Source organism: Epinephelus moara, chromosome 16, assembly GCF_006386435.1.
Source record: "Epinephelus moara isolate mb chromosome 16, YSFRI_EMoa_1.0, whole genome shotgun sequence".
Taxonomy (NCBI): Eukaryota; Metazoa; Chordata; class Actinopteri; order Perciformes; family Serranidae; genus Epinephelus; species Epinephelus moara.
This window is the reverse complement of record NC_065521.1, coordinates 1,727,842-1,749,496: the sequence shown is the minus strand read 5'-3', so window position 1 is coordinate 1,749,496 and position 21,655 is coordinate 1,727,842. Positions and strand designations below refer to the sequence as shown.

General features: G+C 38.3%; 1 protein-coding gene and 1 pseudogene across 3 annotated transcripts in view; both read right to left on the bottom strand.

Annotated features, from left to right (window-relative positions):
- Positions 1–11,627, bottom strand: part of bin1b (bridging integrator 1b) — a 34,706-nt gene extending 23,079 nt beyond the window's left edge. The window contains exon 1 of one of the 3 annotated variants that reach the window (XM_050065279.1): positions 11,103–11,627. In XM_050065279.1, the coding sequence (XP_049921236.1) occupies positions 11,103–11,183 (81 nt within the window). In that variant the 5' untranslated portion in view covers positions 11,184–11,627. The remainder of the gene's footprint in view (positions 1–11,102) is intronic. The other 2 variants (XM_050065278.1, XM_050065277.1) reach the window with 2 other exon arrangements.
- Positions 11,628–13,834: 2,207 nt separating this feature from the next.
- LOC126402723 (alpha-tectorin-like) lies at positions 13,835–21,478 on the bottom strand (annotated as a pseudogene).
- Positions 21,479–21,655: the final 177 nt, after the last annotated feature.

Sequence of the window (21,655 nt, the reverse complement as noted above, 5' to 3'; positions counted from 1 at the left end):
CACAAACTACCACTGCCAACCATCCTTCTCACAAACATGCAATCCCTTTCCAATAAGACGGACAAGGTAGTAATGAAGGTGACGTCGCTTGATTCTGACTGAGGCATAGCTGAACCGCAACATTCCTGAATGACTAAGCTGAAGGCTAAGATGAGCTAAAAGCTAAGCTAAAGGCTACATCACACAAACTACCACTCCCAACCATCCTTCTCACAAACATGCAATCCCTTTCCAATAAGACGGACAAGGTAGTAATGAGGGTGACGTCGCTTGATTCTGACTGAGGCATAGCTGAACCGCAACATTCCTGAATGACTAAGCTGAAGGCTAAGATGAGCTAAAAGCTAAGCTAAAGGCTACGCCACACCAACTACAGTTACCGACCATCATTCATGCAAACCTACAAACCCTTTCCAACAAGGTGGACGAGCTTTACTGAGGGTAACATCGCAGTGAAGCACAAAGAACTGTTGCATCCTAATCCTGAGACATGCAAGCTAGGCTAAAGGCTACGCCGAGCTTAAAGCTAAGCTAAAGGCTGTGTCACGCAAACTACAGCTCCTTTTCCTCCCTTTCCAACAAGAGAGCTAGTACTAAGGGTAACAGCGTAGCAAGGTAAAAAAAACAAAACAAAAAAACAATTGCATCCTGATTTTGACTGAGACGTGACTGAACCAAGCTAAAAACTAAGCTAAAGGCTACGCCACACAAACTGCCACTCCCAACAATCACTCGCAAATGTATGCACCCTTTTCAAGAAGATGGACGAACTAGTAATGAGGGTAACATTGCAGTGAGACACAAAGAACGGCTATGTCTTGATTCTGCTGAACCGCTACATTCCTGATCGACTGAGCTAAAGGCTAAGATGAGCTAAAAGCTAGGCTAAAAGCTAAAGGCTGGATCACACAAACTACAGTTCCTGATCATCCGTCCCGCAAACATACAACCCCTTTCCAATGAGACAGACGAGCCAGTACTGAGGGTAACATTGTAGTGAGGCAAAAAAAACCAACTGCATCCTGAGACATGGTTGAACCAAGCTAAAAGCTAAGCTAAAGGCTACGTCACACAAACCACGACTCTTGACCATCATTCTCACAAACTTATGAACCCTTTTCAGCAAGATGGATGAAATAGGAATGAGAATAACATCGCAGCAAGGCAGAAAGAACTGTTGCATCCTGATGCTGAGACATGCAAGCTAAGCTAAAAGCTACGTCAAGCTAAAAGCTAAGCTAAAGGCTACGTCACACAAACTACAGCTCCCAACCATCCTTCTCACAAATGTATGAACCCTCTCTAACAAGATTTACAAGAATTACTTTGTAAAACAAAAATAAAAGGTAATTATTTTGTTAATCATTTTATTTCTATCATTTATTGAGTTTAAATAGAAAATTCAAATCTTTTGTTAAAGATATTTTAATCAGTGGAATCTATTAAAATCCAACCTATATTTGGACGACACAACTGGTGGATCCTTTCAGGCCTCGGTGTCTGTCGGCTCATTGTGCACCATTATAATGCATTATGGTGCATTCAGGTGATTCCCATAAAGTTTGGAAAGATCATGTGACCACACAGCGATTCCCTGTGTATCCAGGTATTACTTACAGTGTAGGTGAAATGGGACATACTTAAATTCACCACTGTAATTGTGTGTGTGTGTGTGTTCACTGCTGTTCGCCACCCGTCGGTGTTCAGTTTCAACCCCCAAAAATAAACCCGCAGCTCACACACAGGCAGTTTGTGGGGTATTAAGAGTGATGAGGAGGAGACGCGGCAGGGCTATACATAGATACAACCCCCTACACACACACACACACACACACACACACACACACACAGAGCCCCGCCCACAGCTATGAGGCATGCTGGGAGTCCTCAGAGGGAGGGGGGGACAGGTGTGCAGGCTAACAATGAGGTTTGATGACTTTAGATTCAAATTACTGATCGTAGAAAGAACTTTATTTCTCAGTGATTATTCAATCATCACGGCCGACTGCTTCACTCTTTATAATCCTTTATCTAGATCAAATAATAAAAATAATTTTGTGTAGAAAAACACTGACGTAGCATTTACAGGCAGTAGATTAATTAATACAATGTATTTTTGTTTTACAATATATTTTCATATTATAACATTTTTTATCATGTTTTCACGACATGTTTTCACGTTTTACGTCATAATTTCATGTTTTTATGACATATTTTCATATTCTTACAAGTTTTTTAATGTTTTTACAACATGTTTTCATGTTTTTACATCATAATTTCATGTTTTACGACAATTTCATGTTTTTACAACATGTTTTCATGTTTTTACGAAATAATTTCATGTTTTTACATGTTTTCATGTTTTTACAACATGTTTTCATGTTTTTATGTCATAATTTCATGTTTTACGACAATTTCATGTTTTTACAACATGTTTTCATGTTTTTACGACATGTTTTCATGGTTTTACGTCATAATTTCATGTTTTTATGACATATTTTTGTTTTTATGTTTTTTTTTACTGTTTTTACAACATAATTTAATGTTTTTATGACATATTTTCATATTCTTACAAGTTTTTTAATGTATTTACAACATGTTTTCATGTTTTACGTCATAATTTCATGTTTTTATGACATATTTTCATGTTTTTACAACATTTTCATGTTTTTACGACATATTTTCATGTTTTTACGACATATTTTTCATGTTATAACAAAGTTTTCTTGTACAAAAAAAGGTAAACACTTTTCTTATGAAAAACAAGAAACTTCTTGTTATAACAGTACACTTATTTATCTTGTTATAACGTGAAACCTTTAATGAATAAATGAAACTTTTCCTGTTATTACAATATGCACTCCAAATAATAATCCACTGGTTCAGCTTTAATAAATTAGGATAACAATTTCCATCTTATTTAGTAGTTCCAACTCCGCCCATTATTGAGTCTTGAGTCTTTCATATTCTCACGAACTCCATTAGTTGAGTACAACCAACATGATCTGCTTTGACCACTAGTTGAACCAATTTAATATCTATTCAGAAATTGTGGTGATATTTGGTGGTCAAATTATTTTATTTAAGGTATTCCAACTTATCCAATTTAATTGAGCCTAGTCTCACTTCGAAGTCATTGAAATCCAGCACGTGGGCAGTGACTTGCAGCGTCAGGAAACGATGACAAAATGCATCCTTTAACGTCGGCATGATACGTGGTCTGTTGGCATTATAATTTAACAGTGCCCGGTGGCGTCAGGGGGAAACACGGCGGGACAAGGATGAAGGTTGGCGTGAAGGATGGCGGATGGGTCCAACAAACACTTTCACCTAAGAGAGCGGTGTTAGCGTGACGCAGTGTGCAGGGATGATTTGGGAAAGAAACGTGGCCTCAGGAGGTGAGTTCAGGCTCCTTTGGGTGTCGAGAGGGGAGGTTGGTGTCGTGGGGTCGTCGCTCTCTGACTCCCAGCACCACTCCGGGCCTCCGGCTGCTCTCTAAAGGGCACCACCTCCCCCCTCCGTCACCGCACTCATCCGGATTCCACAGAGGGGAATTCTCCCAGCATGCCCTGTGGCACAGCTGAGTGGTTCATGAGCGGGTGACATTACATCACTATGACAACCACGGTGTCAGCTGGTCTGAATCAGATTATTACTTACAGTGAAATACGAGAAGTCGTTGTACTAAGAACCTCTCATGGAACAGAAATATGGAAGTTTCGTTTATGCTTCAGACTTCACGCCAGCTTCACAACGTCAACGCTCAGGTGATTTGTCTCTCACGAGCTCTTTTTCTTTCTTTACTCAACGACAGGTTTTTTGTTGGGACTCAAACACGCACTTCAGAACAGCTAAAAACATTTTGGCATTTAGATGTGTTTGGCTAAAACTGCAAACCCCTCGTCATAACAGTAATCTCTTTATTTTAGAAAAATGAGAATTTATGAGATTATTGTATCATTAATTAATTTAGGAAAACGAGCTTGTTACAAACAAACAAACTGAAAACAAGAATTTACATGATTATTATGTCATGAACTCAGAAAAAAACATGAGTATTCTGCTATTATAATCTCTGTGATTTAGAAAAAAGAGAATTTACGAGATTATTATTAATTTAGGAAGACAAGAGCAGATTTTTTTTTCATGATGACTTTTCTAAAAAAAAAACATTTCTCATAATTGTCACATATTAATCTAATTAATTCAGAAAAAACAGGCACATTTTTTTTATAAAAACCTTTCTCAGAATTCCGAGATAATCTTGTTAAACAAAAAAAAAGAAAAAAGAATTTCAAAATTATTATCTTGTTAACTCGGAGAAAAAAGGGGGATATTTTTTTGGTGAAAACTCTTCTCATAATTCTGCGATAATATTCCTGTGATTTAGAAAAATGAGAATTTACGAAATTATTATCTCATTAATTTAAGAAAACAAGTGCAACATTTTTTACAATAACAAGATTATTATCTTGTTAACTCGGCAGAAAACATGAGATTTTTTTCCATGGCAGCTTTTTTCATAATTCTGAGATAATCTGGAATTTGGAAAAAGGTGAGTAGATTTTTTTTTCCAGGAAAACATTCTTATAATTCAGAGATCGCTATCTCTAACTTTTCTCATAATTCTGAGAGTAATCTTGGTAATTCAAAAAAATTACGTCGTATGTAGAGGTGGAAAGTCCATGACCAAGCGTCAGTATGTGACGAGGTCAGAGTGAGAATGTGTTGGTCTGGAGGGAGGTAGAGGCGTTTCCCCCTGACGCTGCTGAGCGCCATTAAACTAGAACGGCAACCGGCCACATATCATGCCGTCACTAAAGGACACCTTTTTTGCATTGGTTTCTGCCAAGCGACAACTTCAGAGTGAGACCGGGCTCTCTTAAACCAACACAATCCGAAATAATGTTTATGTCTCCCACATCACATCTCTGATGATTAAATTAAAGAAAAATGCAGTTTGGTGCTGCGGTGTGTAAAGAGGGCAGAGGAGGAGAAGAGGAGCGCGTTGCTTTGTTATTTTACTTATTCAGACAACAGTGTTTTTCAGTCTTGTATTAAGTCGATTTAAATAACTCAGTCACGTTTTTAAGAAACATAATCTGAAGCTTAAATCTGCTAAATGTCAACTAATCTATCTAAATGTGTTTTATGTCTTTGTTGTGACTTCCAGGAGTTTATAGCTGGAGAGTACAAAGACAAAGTAAGCCGGTGCAGTGTTGGACGAGGTGGAGGGTGGAGAGGGTGGAGAGGGTGGAGGGCGGCGTGCCAGCAGACAGACAGCTGAAGCCGACACTCCCCTCCTCCACCTCAGCCGGCCTTCAGAGGGAAGATGATACTCTGACCTTCCTCTTTACTCCCAGCTCTGCGACTCAGCGGCTCAGTATGGCCTGAGTGTCCGTCACACCCGCCTCTACATGCTGCTTTTGTGTCGGACTTAAAGACTGAAGAGTTAAATTTGTTCTTTGTTCCTCGAGATAAACGTCCACGAAAGAGTTTATGATTCCCGGGGACACATTTTAGGGGTAACAAGTTCATACATCCAAATTCCTGCAGCAGAACCAAAGAAATGTTTGAGCATCCGTCAACCAAACTCTTTATGATTTTTAGAGTGTTTTTCAAAACAGAATATAAAGATTTTTCTTTTGCCTAAAACAGTCCAATTGGGTCCAAAATACCCTCATGTCCAGTCCTAACCCTGCTCTCTCATGACCTTTGACCCCTCTCACCACAACCTCTGTGGCCTTTTTGAACCAACTATAACAGAAACGCATTCTTCTTCCCAGATTGGGAACTCTTACTGCTATCTTCTGTCAGAAAATTGGCATCTGGATTAACGAAAGCGGTGTGACATTTAAGGTGAATATGGTGCTGAGAGTTGTGCTGCTTATATTTTATAAAGAAGAAGAAGAAGTGGTATTAAACACTTCCTGTTGAGCTGAACAATGCTTTGATTAGTTTCAATAAGCAGATACTGGTTTTGTAAAAATGGATGATGCACATACGAACCATTGAAATCTTAACTGGTGTTTTTCAGCCCTCTTTTCCCACGTTTTTGTGTCGAAGTGATAATGGGCGGGAAGTGTTAAATACCACTTTGGTTCTTCTTCTTCATAAAACATGAGCAACATAACTCACCTTAAATGTAACACTACTGTCGTTAATCCAGATGCCACTTTTCTGACCGAAAATAATAGCGGCAGCAGGACCCAATCTGGGAAGAAGAATGCATAAATGAATATTCTGCGCAGTTTAAGAGGTAAAATCCCCTTAAACTTAATAAAAAGTGTCAGTATTGTTTGAAAGGTAATTTTTTTTTTTTAACCCTTAAAACCGTGGAAAACCCATTAATAAGACAATATACACCTTAACACTTAAATAATTATTAAGGGATTAGCCAAATAATCTAAATTAATCTGTAACGGAAGTTTAACATTAGTTTTTAAGTGTTCAACTGTCAACCAAACCCCTTAAATTTTACCTCACAAACCCTTACATTAACCCTTTAACGGTTCCACTTTAACTGTGGAATATTCTCTACAGTTTAAGAGGTAAAATGCCCTTAAAATTTGAATAGACCTGTAACATTGAACAAGTAACAAAAGTCACTTTAAGTCAGGGTTTTTTTTAACCCTTAGAACTGTGTAAAACCCATTAATAAGACAATATACACCTTAACACTTAAATAATTATTAATGGATTTACCAAATATTTTAAATGAATCTGTAACGCAAGGTTAACATTTGTTTTTAAGTGTTCAACTGTCATTATGAAACCAAACCCCTTAAATTTTACCTTCCAAACCATTACATTGACCCTTTAACAATTCAGATACTTGTATGGGTGCTCTGTGCACTTTAAGGGATTATAAAGTATTGTAATATGGCCTACACATGAATATTCTCCACAGTTTAAGAGGTAAGATGTCCTTAAAATTTGAATAGACCTGTAACATTGAACAAGTAACAAAAGTCACTTTAAGTCAAGAGTGTTTATAAATGTATAATGTGTTATTAATTGTTTTAAAAAAAAAAACTTGATTAAAAGTGACTTTTGATTGTTCAGTGTTACTGTATTGAGCCCAGTTTGAGGTTGAGGTCATTTTAAGGGGATTTTACCACTCAAACTGTGCAGAATATCAGTTTATAGGCTGTATTATAATACCACATAACCCCTTAAACTGTGCAGAGAGCCAATTAAAAGTACCTTAATTGGTAAGAGGTCAATTTAAGGGTTTGTAAAATAAAAATATAAAGAGACGTTTACCTTTAGTTGAAGATTATTTTAAAATATTTGGTAAATCCCTTAATAATTATTAAAGTGTTTAAGTGTGTAATGTGTTATAAATCCGTTTTAAGGGTTTAAAACAAACCCTTTGATTTAAAGAGGCTTTTGTTACTTGTTAAATGTTACAGTCAATTTAAATTTTAAGGGGATTTTACCTCTTAACTATGCAGAATATGCATTTACGAGCCATATTACAATACAACATAACTTCTTAAATTGTACAGAGAACCCAATAAGAGTATCTTAATTGTTTCAGGGTCAATTTAAGGGTTTGTGAAGTAAAAATTAAAGGAGATGTTTACCTTTAGCTAAAGACTAACTTAAAATATTTGATAATCCCTCAGTAATTATTTGAGTGTTGAGGCATGTATGGTGTTCTTAATGGATTTACTGCATACTTTAAGGGTTTTTAAAACACCCTTTATTTAAAGTGATTTCTTAAACTTTAAGGGGATATTACCTTTCAAATAATACTGACACAAATCTATCTCCGTACATTGATGTAGCATTAAAGTACAGGGCGGATGGATAAGCTGTTGCTCAACAAAACATAGTTCCCCTAAAACTTTTTTTTTTTAACATTTATATTACGGACACTAAGCTATGCTCATCGCCTCCACACAGACATGAGAGAGACATCGCACTTCTTTTCCAGCACTTGGAAGAAAGCAGATAATATTTCACTCTAACACTCAGCAGGTCCCTTAACCAAACCACACTGTGCCATTTGACATTTTTAGAAAGTATGTCTTCCGTAACTGAACGACAGACTTTGAATAAGAGAAGAAGACTGTCTGAAGTGTGGATCTCTACTTCAGGAGGTTTAGAAATATGTGCAGCTGCCACGAGGAATGAGCAGATACTCATCAGAGGAGCGTTGAGGAAGGATGGGTTAGAGTTACAAACGTCCACCAAAAGCCATGAGTCTTTTTTGAGGGGGAGGTTTTAAACTGGAAACACAGGCAGCAGGAAGACGCATAAAGACAAACAAAGTGAGAATAATAAGAGGTTTACATCTGTGTGACTGACTGACAACACTCCTGGTGTGGCACTGTGGTGATTAGAGGGTAAGACCTCAGCAGGCTTAAGCAACAAGAGTGATTAGGACAGACAATAATAACTCTGAGACAGAGAGCTCCACACAGACCGTGGATCAGGTTTTATTCTGTCCTTAAGGCTGCTTCTCAGTTTACATGATACGTTCCTCCTTATTTAATAAGTCCTCATTCTTTCTTACTGATCTAAACTCATAACAGTCTCCAAACTGAGGTTGTATGACTCCGCCGACCAGTCCAGTGTCTCTGACAGTCTCCATCCATGTCAGTGAAAACATGGATGCTTCACACACAGAAGATCTATACAATCAGCACAGTCTCAAGATTAGAGTCACCAATTCAGTATCTGACCAAATGTCTCCCCTTCTGTTCCTGAGACATGACGTTAAAACATGATGTCGTCACAGTCAAGCTGACCTTTGACCTTTTGACCTTCATTATTATATCCTGTTAGACATTTGTGTGACGTTTTGTCATAATTAGCGCATGAATTCTTGGATTATGGCCAAAAACATCTTGTAAGGTCACTGTGACCTCTGACCACCAAATTTTAATCAGTTCATTGTTGAGTCCAAGTGAACATCTGTGCCCAATTTGAACAAATTCCTTCACTGTTTGAGATATCTCATTCACAAAAATGAGACTGTCAAGGTCACAGTGACCTTGACCTTTGACCACCAAAATCTAATCAGTTTATTATTGAGTCCAAGTTAGAGTTTGTGCCAAATTCCCTCAAGGGATTCTTGAGATATCATATTCACATGAATAACACAGACAAGGTCACAGTGAACTTGACCTTTGACCTATGACCACCAAAATACAATTAGTTTGTCGTTGAGTCCAAGTGGACATTTGTGCCAAAGTTTGAGAAATTCCCTCAATGTACTTCTGAGATATCGCATTCATGAGAATTAGATGGATGCAAGGTCACAGTGACTTTGGACCACCAAAGTCTAATCAGTTCATCGTTAAGTACGAAATTCGAAAAACATCCTGCTTACGCCTTCTTGAGATATCGTGTTCATGAGAATGCAACTGATGAGGTCACAGTGACCTTAACCTTTGACCACCCAATTCTAATCAGTTCATCCTTGAATCAAAGCAGATTTTTGTGCCAAATTTGAAGAAATTCTCTCAAGGTGTTGTTGGGGTATCACATTTACAAGAATAAGACAGATGCAAGGTCATGGCGATCTTGACTTTTGACCGCCAAATTGTAATTAGTTCATCTACAACTCCAAGTTGACATTTGTGCCAAATTTGAAGAAATTCCCTTAAGAATTCTTGAGTTATTGAGTTCACAAGAATGAGACAAATGAGGTCACAATAACCTTGACCTTTGACCTATGACCCCCAAAATATAATCAGTCCATTGTCGCCGAGTAGTTCTAGCTACTTCTTGCTAATTGAGGGTCGGTGTGCTGATGAAATGTTCACGGACTAAGAAACAAGAATCCCTTAAAATACAATCACATAATCCTAATACACACCCAAAAACACGATAGTTTGTTATTGTAGTAAAACACCCTTTAATTTTAAAGTTAATCATAACCAAACCACCTTAATTTGTAAAGCCCAAGATGAATTTACTGATGCCCAAATTATCAATTTAAGGTGTTTACCTTAACTTTGCTTCAAATAAGAAGCAAATTCAGGTGTCTTTCTTGCTTGTTAAGGGGTTTATTTAATGCACTATTTACAGATTGCAATACATTCAGGGGATTAAATTGGGTTTATGTGTAGATTAAAGTGAGTTTAAAGGGTAGAAACCCCTTAAAAAATATCAAGTTTTGTTAAAGCCATTCCTGATTTTCACCTAATTACATATTAAGCCTCCTTTAAGGCATGGGCCAAAGTGAATAGATGGCTTTCATGTTATTTTGAAAATTTTAAGGGGATTTTACTCCCTAAACCCCTTCGACCTCAATAAATACATTAATCAATTCAAAAAACACCATTAAAAGTGCATTAATTGTTGTTATAGAGTCAATTTGAGGGTTTGTCAGATCACAACTTTCCCCTTCAGATTCATTTAAAATATTTGGAAAATCCCTTAATCATTATCAAGGTGTATACTGTGCTATTAATAGTTTTTCTGCACAGTTTTAACAATTTTTAAAACACCCTTGACGTTAAGTGATATTTGTTATGTGTATGTCACAGGGTTAACCTTAGTTTTGAGGTTGAGGTCAATATAAATTTTAAGGGGATTTTACCTTTTAAACTGTCCACAATATTTACGTAAAGGCTATATAACAATACATTATAATCCCCTAAATCATGCAGATAACCCAATAATTGTACCCTGATTGTACCTTTGACTTAAAGTTGCTCAGTGTTAATGGGTTGACCCCATTTTTGAGGATGAGGTCAATTTCAGTTTTAAGAGGATATTACCCCTCAAACCGTGCTTGACATTTATCCGTGGCTATATCACAATCCAGTATAAGCCCTTAAACCATGCACAGGACCCCCAAAAAGTACCTTAACATATCATATACAGGCTATAGTGTTAGTAAGGTGCAGATTCAGCGGTGGCTTGGTTAAATGTCACAGGGTTGACCCCGGGGCCAGGTTATGGTTCAATTAAAAACCCCTTAAACTTTTTAAATAACAAAGATATATAACAATCCATTGGTTTATACCGTCATTGCGTCATTATGAGAGTAGTATTGGAAGGTAAAAAGTTAAGGGATTGGGTTTCACAGTGACAGGGGGACATGGTGTCCTGCTGCCATCAGGGCTGAATGAAAGCTTTACCTTCTCCTGCGCTCTGGTGAGTCTCTTCTGGACGTTGATGGCCAGTTTCCCGGCGGTGACCCCTTTCCCTATCTCGGCCATGTCGCGTGGCGTGGAGGGCTCCCCGGCGGTGTCAGGACGAGCGAAGAAGGAGAGAGACAGACGGAGAAATGTCGCTGAGGGAGAGACCCTGCTCTGGGAACCGACGGTGCGTAAAACCCCTCCGGAGGACGGCTTGGCTCGTTGCGCGTAACTCTAATCCTGGTGACAGCTTCTTAAAGGTGCAATGCGTAATTTAATCCGGTTTATGTGTGACAAAAGAAAAACAACAACAACAGAAAGCAGGTTTGGAGAGCAGAGCAGAGCAGAGCAGAGGGACAGATTCAGATATCGTCCTGATGTCGGCTCTCACTGTTAATTGATGAAGACTCGATGTGGAGAGATATTAAGTTTCCTCTCAGTCATCCTCTTAAAGGCGCAGCAGGTTGTTATTATTAGCCGACATCTGTTGCATACATGCAACTGGTGTGTTGCCGTCTTTACACACGGCCTTATTTCTGCACACACAGTCAGATGTAAGGGCTAAATCAGTCCTGATCCCCTCTGGAGACGCGCTTTCACCGGCTGCACACAGACGCTGACAGACATGCGGCAGAGCGCACCTGCTTCTTAATTACAATGCCGGTAGATGTCAGTAGAGGTGCGTTCACGTGTCAGCAGGTGGTCATCCACGCCATCATGCAAATATGGACTGACCCAGGAGCGTTTCTAGAACCTCTGTCGGGGGCTCCTCCCCCAAGAAATATATTTACCATAAGCTCTATTTTAATGCTTTTTTAATGCACTCCTGCATCTTATTCACCCTTAAACTGTTTATTCATTTTAATTTTTTTTATTTTACAGATTATTGAAAAATACTGACAAAAGCTAAAAATTATTGTTGTCTGGTTTGAGGACATTGGGACTTTATTATCATCTGGTTTGAGGACATTGGGACTTTATTATCATTGGGACTTTATTATCATCTGGTTTGAGGACATTGGGACTTTATTATCATCTGGTTTGAGCACATTGGGACTTTATTATCGTCTTGTTTGAGGACATTGGGTCTTTATTATCGTCTCGTTTGAGGACATTGGGACTTTACTATTGTCTGGTTTGAGGACATTGGGACTTTATTATCATCTTGTTTGAGAACACTGGGACTTTATTATCGTCTGGTTTGAGGACATTGGGACTTTATTATCATCTCGTTTGAGGACATTGGGTCTTTATTATTGTCTCGTTTGAGGACATTGGGACTTTATTATCGTCTGGTTTGAGGACATTGGGACTTTATTATCGTCTGGTTTGAGGACATTGGGTCTTTATTATCGTCTTGTTTGAGGACATTGGGACTTTATTATCGTCTCGTTTGAGGACGTTGGGACTTTATTATCGTCTTGTTTGAGGACATTGGGTCTTTATTATCGTCTGGTTTGAGGACATTGGGACTTTACCGTCGTCTCGTTTGAGGACATTGGGTCTTTATTGTCGTCTTGTTTGAGGACATTGGGACTTTATTATCGTCTCGTTTGAGGACGTTGGGACTTTACTATCGTCTGGTTTGAGGACATTGGGACTTTATCATCGTCTCGTTCAAGGACATCGGCTACTCTGGGTTCCTCCTGGTGCAGAGGGCCCTGCGTTCCTCCTGGTGCGGTGGACCCCAGCTTGACGTCACACTCAATGTCTGTTGCAGTAAATCCTTAACACACAACACGACAACTTCATTCACAAAAGGACAACGGACTGCTTTCTGAAATAGGGCCCTGATATGACGTTGATTCATTCCAGAAGTCTGGCTTGACCATTTTATTTTATTGGTTTTCACTCAAATGTACATTTACTTTTTCTAATTCTATGGTTTATCTTTCATTTTATCTAATGTCAGTTTCACTTGTATGTTAACATCTTGTATTGGTCTGTTTATCGTAAATTATTCTGTTTTTGGTTCTTTTATTTATTTCAATTAAATTTTCCTCTTATAATGGTCTACTTTTATTAACTTCATTATCTTTGTATCCTTTATTGGTTTATTCTTTAGGCTTTATTCTTAGTATTAATGGATTTGACTCACTTTGATGATCAGTTGCTGGTTTTGTTCTGTGCCTGCAACTTCTACCTCGCATTAACACAAAGTGTTAATTAAATGTTCTATGTAAAGTCTTGCTAGCTTGTTTGCATTTTTTGTAAAATAGTCAGTAGCAATTTATAACGAAACATGCTATAAATATATATTCTACATAAACTATAGATAAACTTTAAAAAAAACATTATTCAATTAAATTAATATTTCCTTATTCTAATTGGTATTATTTGTCATATACACATATGCAGTGATGGTAATAATGTTGTTTAATGTCAAGTCTCTATTTGATCATGTGACAAGACCATAAGATTATGTGGTAGCTAGTTTGAACGGTTAAAAAGTCATAGTATAGCACGTTGAAAAAAACAAATGAATGACTTATGCAACAGTCACGGTATTTTCTGTTTGGTCGTAGGACCATAATTTCTGTTTATCACCGATTACTTTAATTTCTGTTTACCTTATTTTACATTCAACATTTTAATTAATTGGCCTGAAATGATCTTAATTTCTGTTCAGTCTTATGACCTCTTATTTGAGTTTGGTCTTTGATGCAGAGGCTGAGGTTCAAGAAAGAAAGATGAACGAATAAAAACAGATAAACGAATGACTGAGACTCGTGTTGTGTTTTCCCACATCCTTTATTTGTAGTAACTTCAATCTACCAACAATCACCATTTCAATGTTCACATTCACATCAGGATTTTCCTTCAACTGGATCTTGAAACCTTCTTGCTTTCTTTCAGCTGAAACTTCTTTTTACTTCATGTCACTGAAACAGAAGTTCTGTCTCTGCATTCATTTAAGCTGTGTACATTTAAAGTAGGCAGGTGAAATTAAAGAGGAAATTAAAAACATAATCCTAAATTCGGAATCTGGTGCCACATAAGTTTCTGTCTGAGAGGACGACTCCATATGTTTGAATGCTCTTTGATGCTTTTAGGGTTTATAAAGTCCTCTTTACAAATAAATCCAGTTACACTGATGTGGTGTAATAAAAAAAACAATAAAACAGCCAAACTTTTCAACTGCAGTGTATATTTCAAAAGAACCCACAGGACCAGGAAGTAGTGCATGGACTCAATAAAACCCTCTAAACCCTTCATTGATTATTTTGTACTTCACTGGACTATACTTCAATTATTTCACCACAGATTATATGTGCATGAATCAGTGGGTCGAATCAGCAGCCCACGGATTCTGCAGAGATAATAAACGCCATCTCAGGTGGATGAAACGAAGATTATCTGCTGACGCTGTTTCACAGCAACGATAACTTCTTGTTGGGATGAAGCTCAAATCAGGAATCACCTGAGAAGACAAAACTATGATGAGTCATGGTTTAGACTTATACTTGCTGATCACGTTCATGCTAATGAGAAGAAGAACCCTTTTTAAATTAATGACCCTATGACCTTTCCTCTAGCGCCACCCACAGGACAAACTCTACATCTTTAGCTCCAAGAACAGCAAATCAGCTCTGACTAATTAATTTCTCAAAGAACAAATTAAATTCATACATACTGCGTTATCGATCAGAAGGGGAGCTGTCTTTAATTATTCCAGGACATAGAGATGAGGGCTGAGTTTCCACCTGCAAATTTAGACCTGAGAAATCTGCGCCTCCTTTTACTGCCACAGGCCTGTAAGACAGAAAAGAGGGTCAGGTGTGTCGGCTTTGCCAAGGTCAACACTTCAATATTTAGCTTTCTGTATGAAAATATAATATGGTGTCCTTTTAGTTCTATATTTATAAGCAGTGTAACATGTGCTGTAACCTGCATTATTCTTTATTTTAAGACACAAAACACATTAAATAGTTCTTATACTTTTTTTATTTCTCATACTTCAAATTGAAAACTGGCTGAAAAATTCTTCAATGTTGGATTTTTTTGCTAATCCAGTTAGCAAAAAAAAATGTTGGCATGTACATTTCTGCAATCCTTGTATACATTATGTTTATGTTATTTTGTAGCTGATGCATAGAGACTTTAAGTTTCAACAATGCAGTGTTTAACATGACGTAATGTTTAGGCACAAAAACCACTTAGTCAGGAAAAAAATCCTATGACAGAAATCACAAAAAAAAGGTCTTGGTATAGCATGTCATCAAAAACCACAAAAAAAGTCATAGTTTAGTATGTTGACAGAAATCACGAAAAAACGTCTTGGTATAATATGTCGTCAAAAACGACAAACACGTCATAGTATAGTATGTCATCAGAAATCACGAAAAAATGTCTTGGTATAGTATGTCATCAAAAATCACGAAAAAACGATGTGATAAAGTATGTCGTCAAAAACCATGAAAAAAAGTCATAGTATAGCATGTCATCAGAAATCATGAAAAAACGTCTTGATATAATGTGTCGTCAAAAACCATTGAAAAAAATTAATGAGGTTTAGGTTCAAAATAGACAGTTTTCTTGGCACTATCCGAGCAGGAAAATTAGCTGCTACTATACTACGTCACTTTCGAAACATTGATATGGATGAAATGTTCGAATGTGACATCTTTGTGTTTTGTAGAAACGTACAGTGTTAATATTTTCTTCTGATGACCGGGGTGAGTTTGTTTGCAGGTTAAACTGTGCAACACTTTACACACGATTAATGCATCACTGCTAATAAACCTTTAATACTAATACTGTAAAAGGAACCATACATCATGGTGAGTACTTTTAGGTTTGTCACTTTTAAGTTTTATGTTGTTGTATACGAGTATTTCCTCTGCCCCTCTTACCACAGTGCAGTCTTCCTCCTGTTTCAGGCACAGCTTCACTTCACAGTGCAGGTAGATATCGCCACTATGCCCAGTGAACTGGAACACGTTGAAAGAGAAGGAGTTGGACGTTCCCATTCCGTTTCCCTCCACCTCCACCGTCGAGTCATCACCACATCTGCTCAGAAACAGGAAAACACACATGATGACATCAGCAGTTGATTCTTACACCCGCTGACAGAGCCTCAGAGTTGGGGGTTTTTCTCACCCGTTGATGATGAGATTGTATCGCAGGGTGTCATTTGCCAATGGCTGGCTGGTTGCCCAGCAGGAGTCGGTCACCAAGGCGACCATGTTGCTGTCCAGCCCCTCGGTCTTCAGCTCTAGCCAGACCCTCTGGTTCAACTGGATCTCTGTGGTCGGCCTGATATAGTGTATGTGCTCGGGATCGGTGTAGGCCCTCATCATCAGAGTGTAATTCCAAACTCCATATACAAGCTCCTCTATCACAGAGCTGGAGAGCACACACACACACACACACACACACACACACACACACACACACACACACACACACACACACACTTAAGTCGTCTGAAACTTTAAATACAACAAGCTGCACATTAACAACCAGCTGAAGCTCAGCTGACCTCCACACACCTGTCTTTGATCTTGAAGGTCACACTCTTGATCTCTGGCTTTTTGTGCAAGCAGGAGAAGTCGATCTGTACTTGGTCATGGCGGGTGATGATGTCATTGGAGGTGTTCCTCGTCTTGATGGTGTTCTTGTAGATAATTTGGTTGTTCATGTTCTTCTGCATTGTGATACGAACACAGACGCATTATCAGGTGAAGACAACCTTTTGAAATTCATATAATGACAGCAGTCAGATTCTTCTCATACGACAACATGGTGAATCCAGCCTGAGAATTGACTCCATTATTTACATTCACTTTTTGTTTACATTCATTATTTCTCTTGGAAAGTTTCCACCTTAAATATTCCAGAATTCTGCATCCAAAGAAAAGCACCCACCGAAACCTCTGTCCCGCAGGAGTCACTGCTGTCGTTAAAGTGGAAAGTCACCATGTGGCTCATACTGTCAAAGTCACCTTCACAAGTCGGGTCATTGAGGTGTAGGGAGGTGTAGTCGATGCCTTTGTCCTCCAGCAGACAGTTTGCCAGAGAAAGAGAAGCAGATTTCTGCATGCAGACTGTTGGCTCGCCTGAACACCCAATGGGACAAACATGTCAAAATATCATCACTTCAACATGGGCTTATTTGAGCCATTCAATGAGTAACAGCTAGTTTGTGCAGTATATAATATTCTGAGCTATCATGGAGGCAGACGTATGTCCAGTTTTTAATTAAAGGGAGACGCAAGAGCTGAATGGGATAAAACTTAAAAATAAATGCAAAACTCCAATCTGGCTGTAAACACAGATCTGATGTTACGCTACTCAAAGTGACAAATCATCTCGTCCTTCTTGCTGATGCTGGTGAAAGGTTTGTCCTAATCCTACTTGACTTAAGTTGTGTTTTTGATACAGTTGATTACAGTACTTTAATCTGCTCTCTGAAAGACACTGTAGGAGTTACAGAAAATGGTTAATCTCAAAAGGTTCATCTCCCATCTCTCAGACAGACAGTATACGGTTACTCTTCGTAATTTCTCATCTACTGGTATTATGCACTACGGAGTACCACAAAGCTCTGTCCTAGGTCCTCTTCTATTCTGTATTTACATGCATTATCTGGGCAGATCAATTCATAAAATCTCTATTGTTATGCTGCTGACACTCAATTCTATGTATCTACAAAACCACGATCCCCCAACAGACTGACTTCTCTAATAAATGTCTAAGGGACATCAAGTGCTGCATGTCAAATAACTTCCTCTAGTCACAATATCCTCAAACAAGTACTTTCTATTGTCAGCATCCTTGCTCTTAACTGTTGCTAAAAGTGGTCATATTTGTGTTACATATCAAACTACAAACATCAGTAAGTATAAATAAACAATTTTTAACCATAAAATTTGATCAGATTTTGTACCTTGTCCACTTTTGTGGCAGAATCGCTGTTTTACATGGAGCTGTGTATTGTGCTTCTGCTACCAAATGGTTCATCTCCCATCTCTCAGACAGACAGTTTACGGTTACTCTTGGTAACTTATCATTATTTACTGCCATTATGCACTAGGGAATACCACAAGGCTCTGTCCTAGGTCCTCTTCTACTCTGTATTTACATACTTACTCTGGGCAGATCAATTCATAAAATTTCTCTCCATTGTTATGCTGAAGACACTCAACTCTATGTATCTATAAAACCACAAACCCCCAACAGACTAACTTCTCTGAAAAGAATGTCTCAGGGACATCAAGTGCTGGAACTTCCTTTACACGAATGAAGAAAAACCTGAAATCATATTATTTGGGCCACTGGACACTTCAGCATTCAGCGACATGTTTTCCTAATTCAGAGCCTTCAGGCCAATGCTAGAAATCTAGGAGTCTTATTTGATTCCAACTTTAAAAAATCATGTCAATAATGTAGTTTACTCATGTTTTTATCAAATTCCAATGGTTTAATAAACCAGATCATTTCCATCATCCATTGACTTGAACAAAGTTCAACTACCTTTAATTAACTCTTTACCAGCCTGAACATTAAAGCACACATCTCTTATTTATGTCTATGTAAATGCAATGTAAGTGAAAAACACAAGACTGACTTCTGTCAACCCCCTGTTCTCCATAATTGCCTTCATCTGGAGAGCACTTCATACAATTCACTTTTACATTACCGCAGCAGTAATATGAATCCACATTGACAGGGAACATTTTAGTGCACAGTGAATACTTTGAGTGCTTTAACATTTTGATGATACATACTTTTACTTGAGTATGAATGCAGGACTTTGACTTGTTGTGGAGTATTTTCATGGTGTGATATTAATGCTTGTAAAGGATCGGAGTACTTATTCCATCACTGCACTGTACCAAAAGTGTTGGTGGGTTTGTACTTGGAGGCAAACAGAGCCCGACAGAAGCAGCGGTTCCACCGGGCTTCTGGCCGCAGAACTCGTTATCACTGCAGTACTTGTCCTGACAGGGCCGAGGGCTGGCAGCTACAGACAGACACACAGACAGATGAACTTCACTCTTACTTAAAGGATGAATGACATAAACAGGTAGTTCTAAAAAGGCAGATCCCATTTCTACACCTCACATGATAAAGTGCTTCTCTGAGGAGTAAACATTTTTATTGATAACATTTTTTGATAATAGATTTAAAAAATCACTTTAAAATGCTGCTTACATGTAAAGTACCAATGATAATTAATTCTGCATAATGAGTACTTTTACTTTTTGCACTTTAAGTACTTTGTGCTGCTCATACACAGTAATAAATTATTATTATTTCTGAAGAAAAGGGTTTGACGTCCATTACCATAGTTGTACTGAATAAAATAAAATTCGAACAATGTAAATTAACTGAAATGACCAATCAAACTACAGTAACACTGCACGAAATTTGTATTACATACTAGTATATCACAAATATAAACATACTGCACATAGATTTTGACTTAATGAGCTCCAGCATTAAAACTGAAGGTTATATACAATGTATTCAACCCCAAGTTACTCTGTTTCTGATTAGATTGTACTTTCTCTCGCCTGTAAGATTGGAAATAGTTTGAGCCTGAAACAACAGGGGGAAATCATTCGAAAGTGATCTGATGCCATCTCATCGTATGAAAGAAAATGATGATCTTACAGCAGCCGACCATTGACCTCCAGTTCTGCAGAGTGATGGCTTTTTTCAGGCTGCAGGACTCGGCGTAAGCCTCAAAAAACTGGCATCTGAGACCGTCCACCTCTGGGTACCGGCACAAAACGTTAGTGCAGGCGTTGACGTAGGGCCTTGGGTCAATGGTGTTGTGGCAAGCAGTGAAGGGAGCCCTCCTCATGAGCTCACAGCTGTTCCGCGAGGAAGAATGAGAGTAAATCAGCAGTTTTCTGAACAGTTTTTTGTGTTTAGTTTTCAGAATCATCCCTTGTCATGTGACGGTGATTAGGTTTTACATGCACAAAATATTCTAATTTTTGCCTTTATTCAAAAAAAGACAATATTCCTACTTTACATGGGGAATAAAAATGAATATGAATAAAAATGTGACGGTGATTAGGTTTTACATGCACAAAATATTCTAATTTTTGCCTTTATTCAAAAAAAGACAATATTCCTACTTTACATGGGGAATAAAAATGAGTATTCCACTGTTATTCCTGTTTACATGCAGCCATGCATACTCCAATTCATTGCTGCTACTCTCTCTGCCTCAGGCTTTCCATGTATGCACATGGAAGGGCAGGGAGGTGTGTTCTCTCTGACTTAAAGGGCTGAACACATGCCATGATTTTTGCTCTCTCAAACCCATTGTTTTTAAATGTAAACAGGTGGCAGGTATACTCAAATGCCAGAGCAATGCTGTCACAACGTGCATGCATGTCCAAGTGCTATTCTTTAATTCCATGACAGCTGGGCCCTGAGATAAACAGAGTTCAGTTTTTGAAATGCGAATCACATATTGTGTGACGAGAAACAACCAATCGCAGCTGGCAGATATCTTTCCCTTCTTCTGTAAATATCAGTCTGTGATAAATATGATGGAGAAGTTGATCATTTTCGTGCAAGATGACCCAGAGCTTTAGCTCTCAATATTTTAGGCCCAATACACACTTATAAAACAGCCCCTGGAAGAAAATCAGCTCTGCACTCAGGATTTTATGTAAGTAGACTATGATGTGGTGCTTGTCATGGTTGCTTAGCAACATTATACACAACCTGTCTCCACGTCCTTGAAAGTTCACATATGCCCATGGAGGGGCACGGAGGTGCTCTCTCTCTGCCTTTGGCTTTCTGCGTATGCACATGGAAGGGCATGGGGTGTGTTGTCTCTGCCTCAGGCTTTCCACATATGCACATGGAAGGGCTCCCAGAGCAGAGCCATATCGCCAAATATCTTACAAAGTAATAGTTTTCTTTGAGTTAAGTGGTCCTGATGAAGGAAAATCCTCATTTGGGTAGCTGTGTTCAATCGCTTACTCATTTGACAAAAAATGATTCTGAATGTGCACATGGCCAGAGAAGGCTCCTAAAACCCGAATAACACTGGCATATTCCATATATCTTCATTAGAAAATGCTACACTTAGAATAAGGTCTAATTTGAATATGTAAACGCTGTTTACATGCCCCATATCAAATTTGGAAAAGTGTCATATTGGGAATAATATGACAAAATTACATTCCTTGTAAACACAGTAAGTGTCATAGCACCATAGAAGCGTGTGATAAAGATGAGTCCTATTTTTACGCAGTGTTTTGTGTGTTCTGGTGGGTCGGTTCTTACTGATCAGAGGAGCGGCTGCAGTTGATCGAAGTGTCGTTGGTGTCGCTGTGCTGAACATCACAGCTGGGGGGGGGGGGGCACAAACAGCATAGCACATTTAATGTGAAAGCTACACAACATTAATAAACAAGTTACTATCAGTCAGTGCATCAAGTGAAGACAAAGTCGTAGAGCTGAGCAATATATCAGTATTACATTTATCGTGATATGAGACGAGATATGGTCTTCGATTTTGGATATGGTAATATGGTAAGTATTCCTGGTTTTAAAGGCTGAATTACGCTTAAGTGATGTAA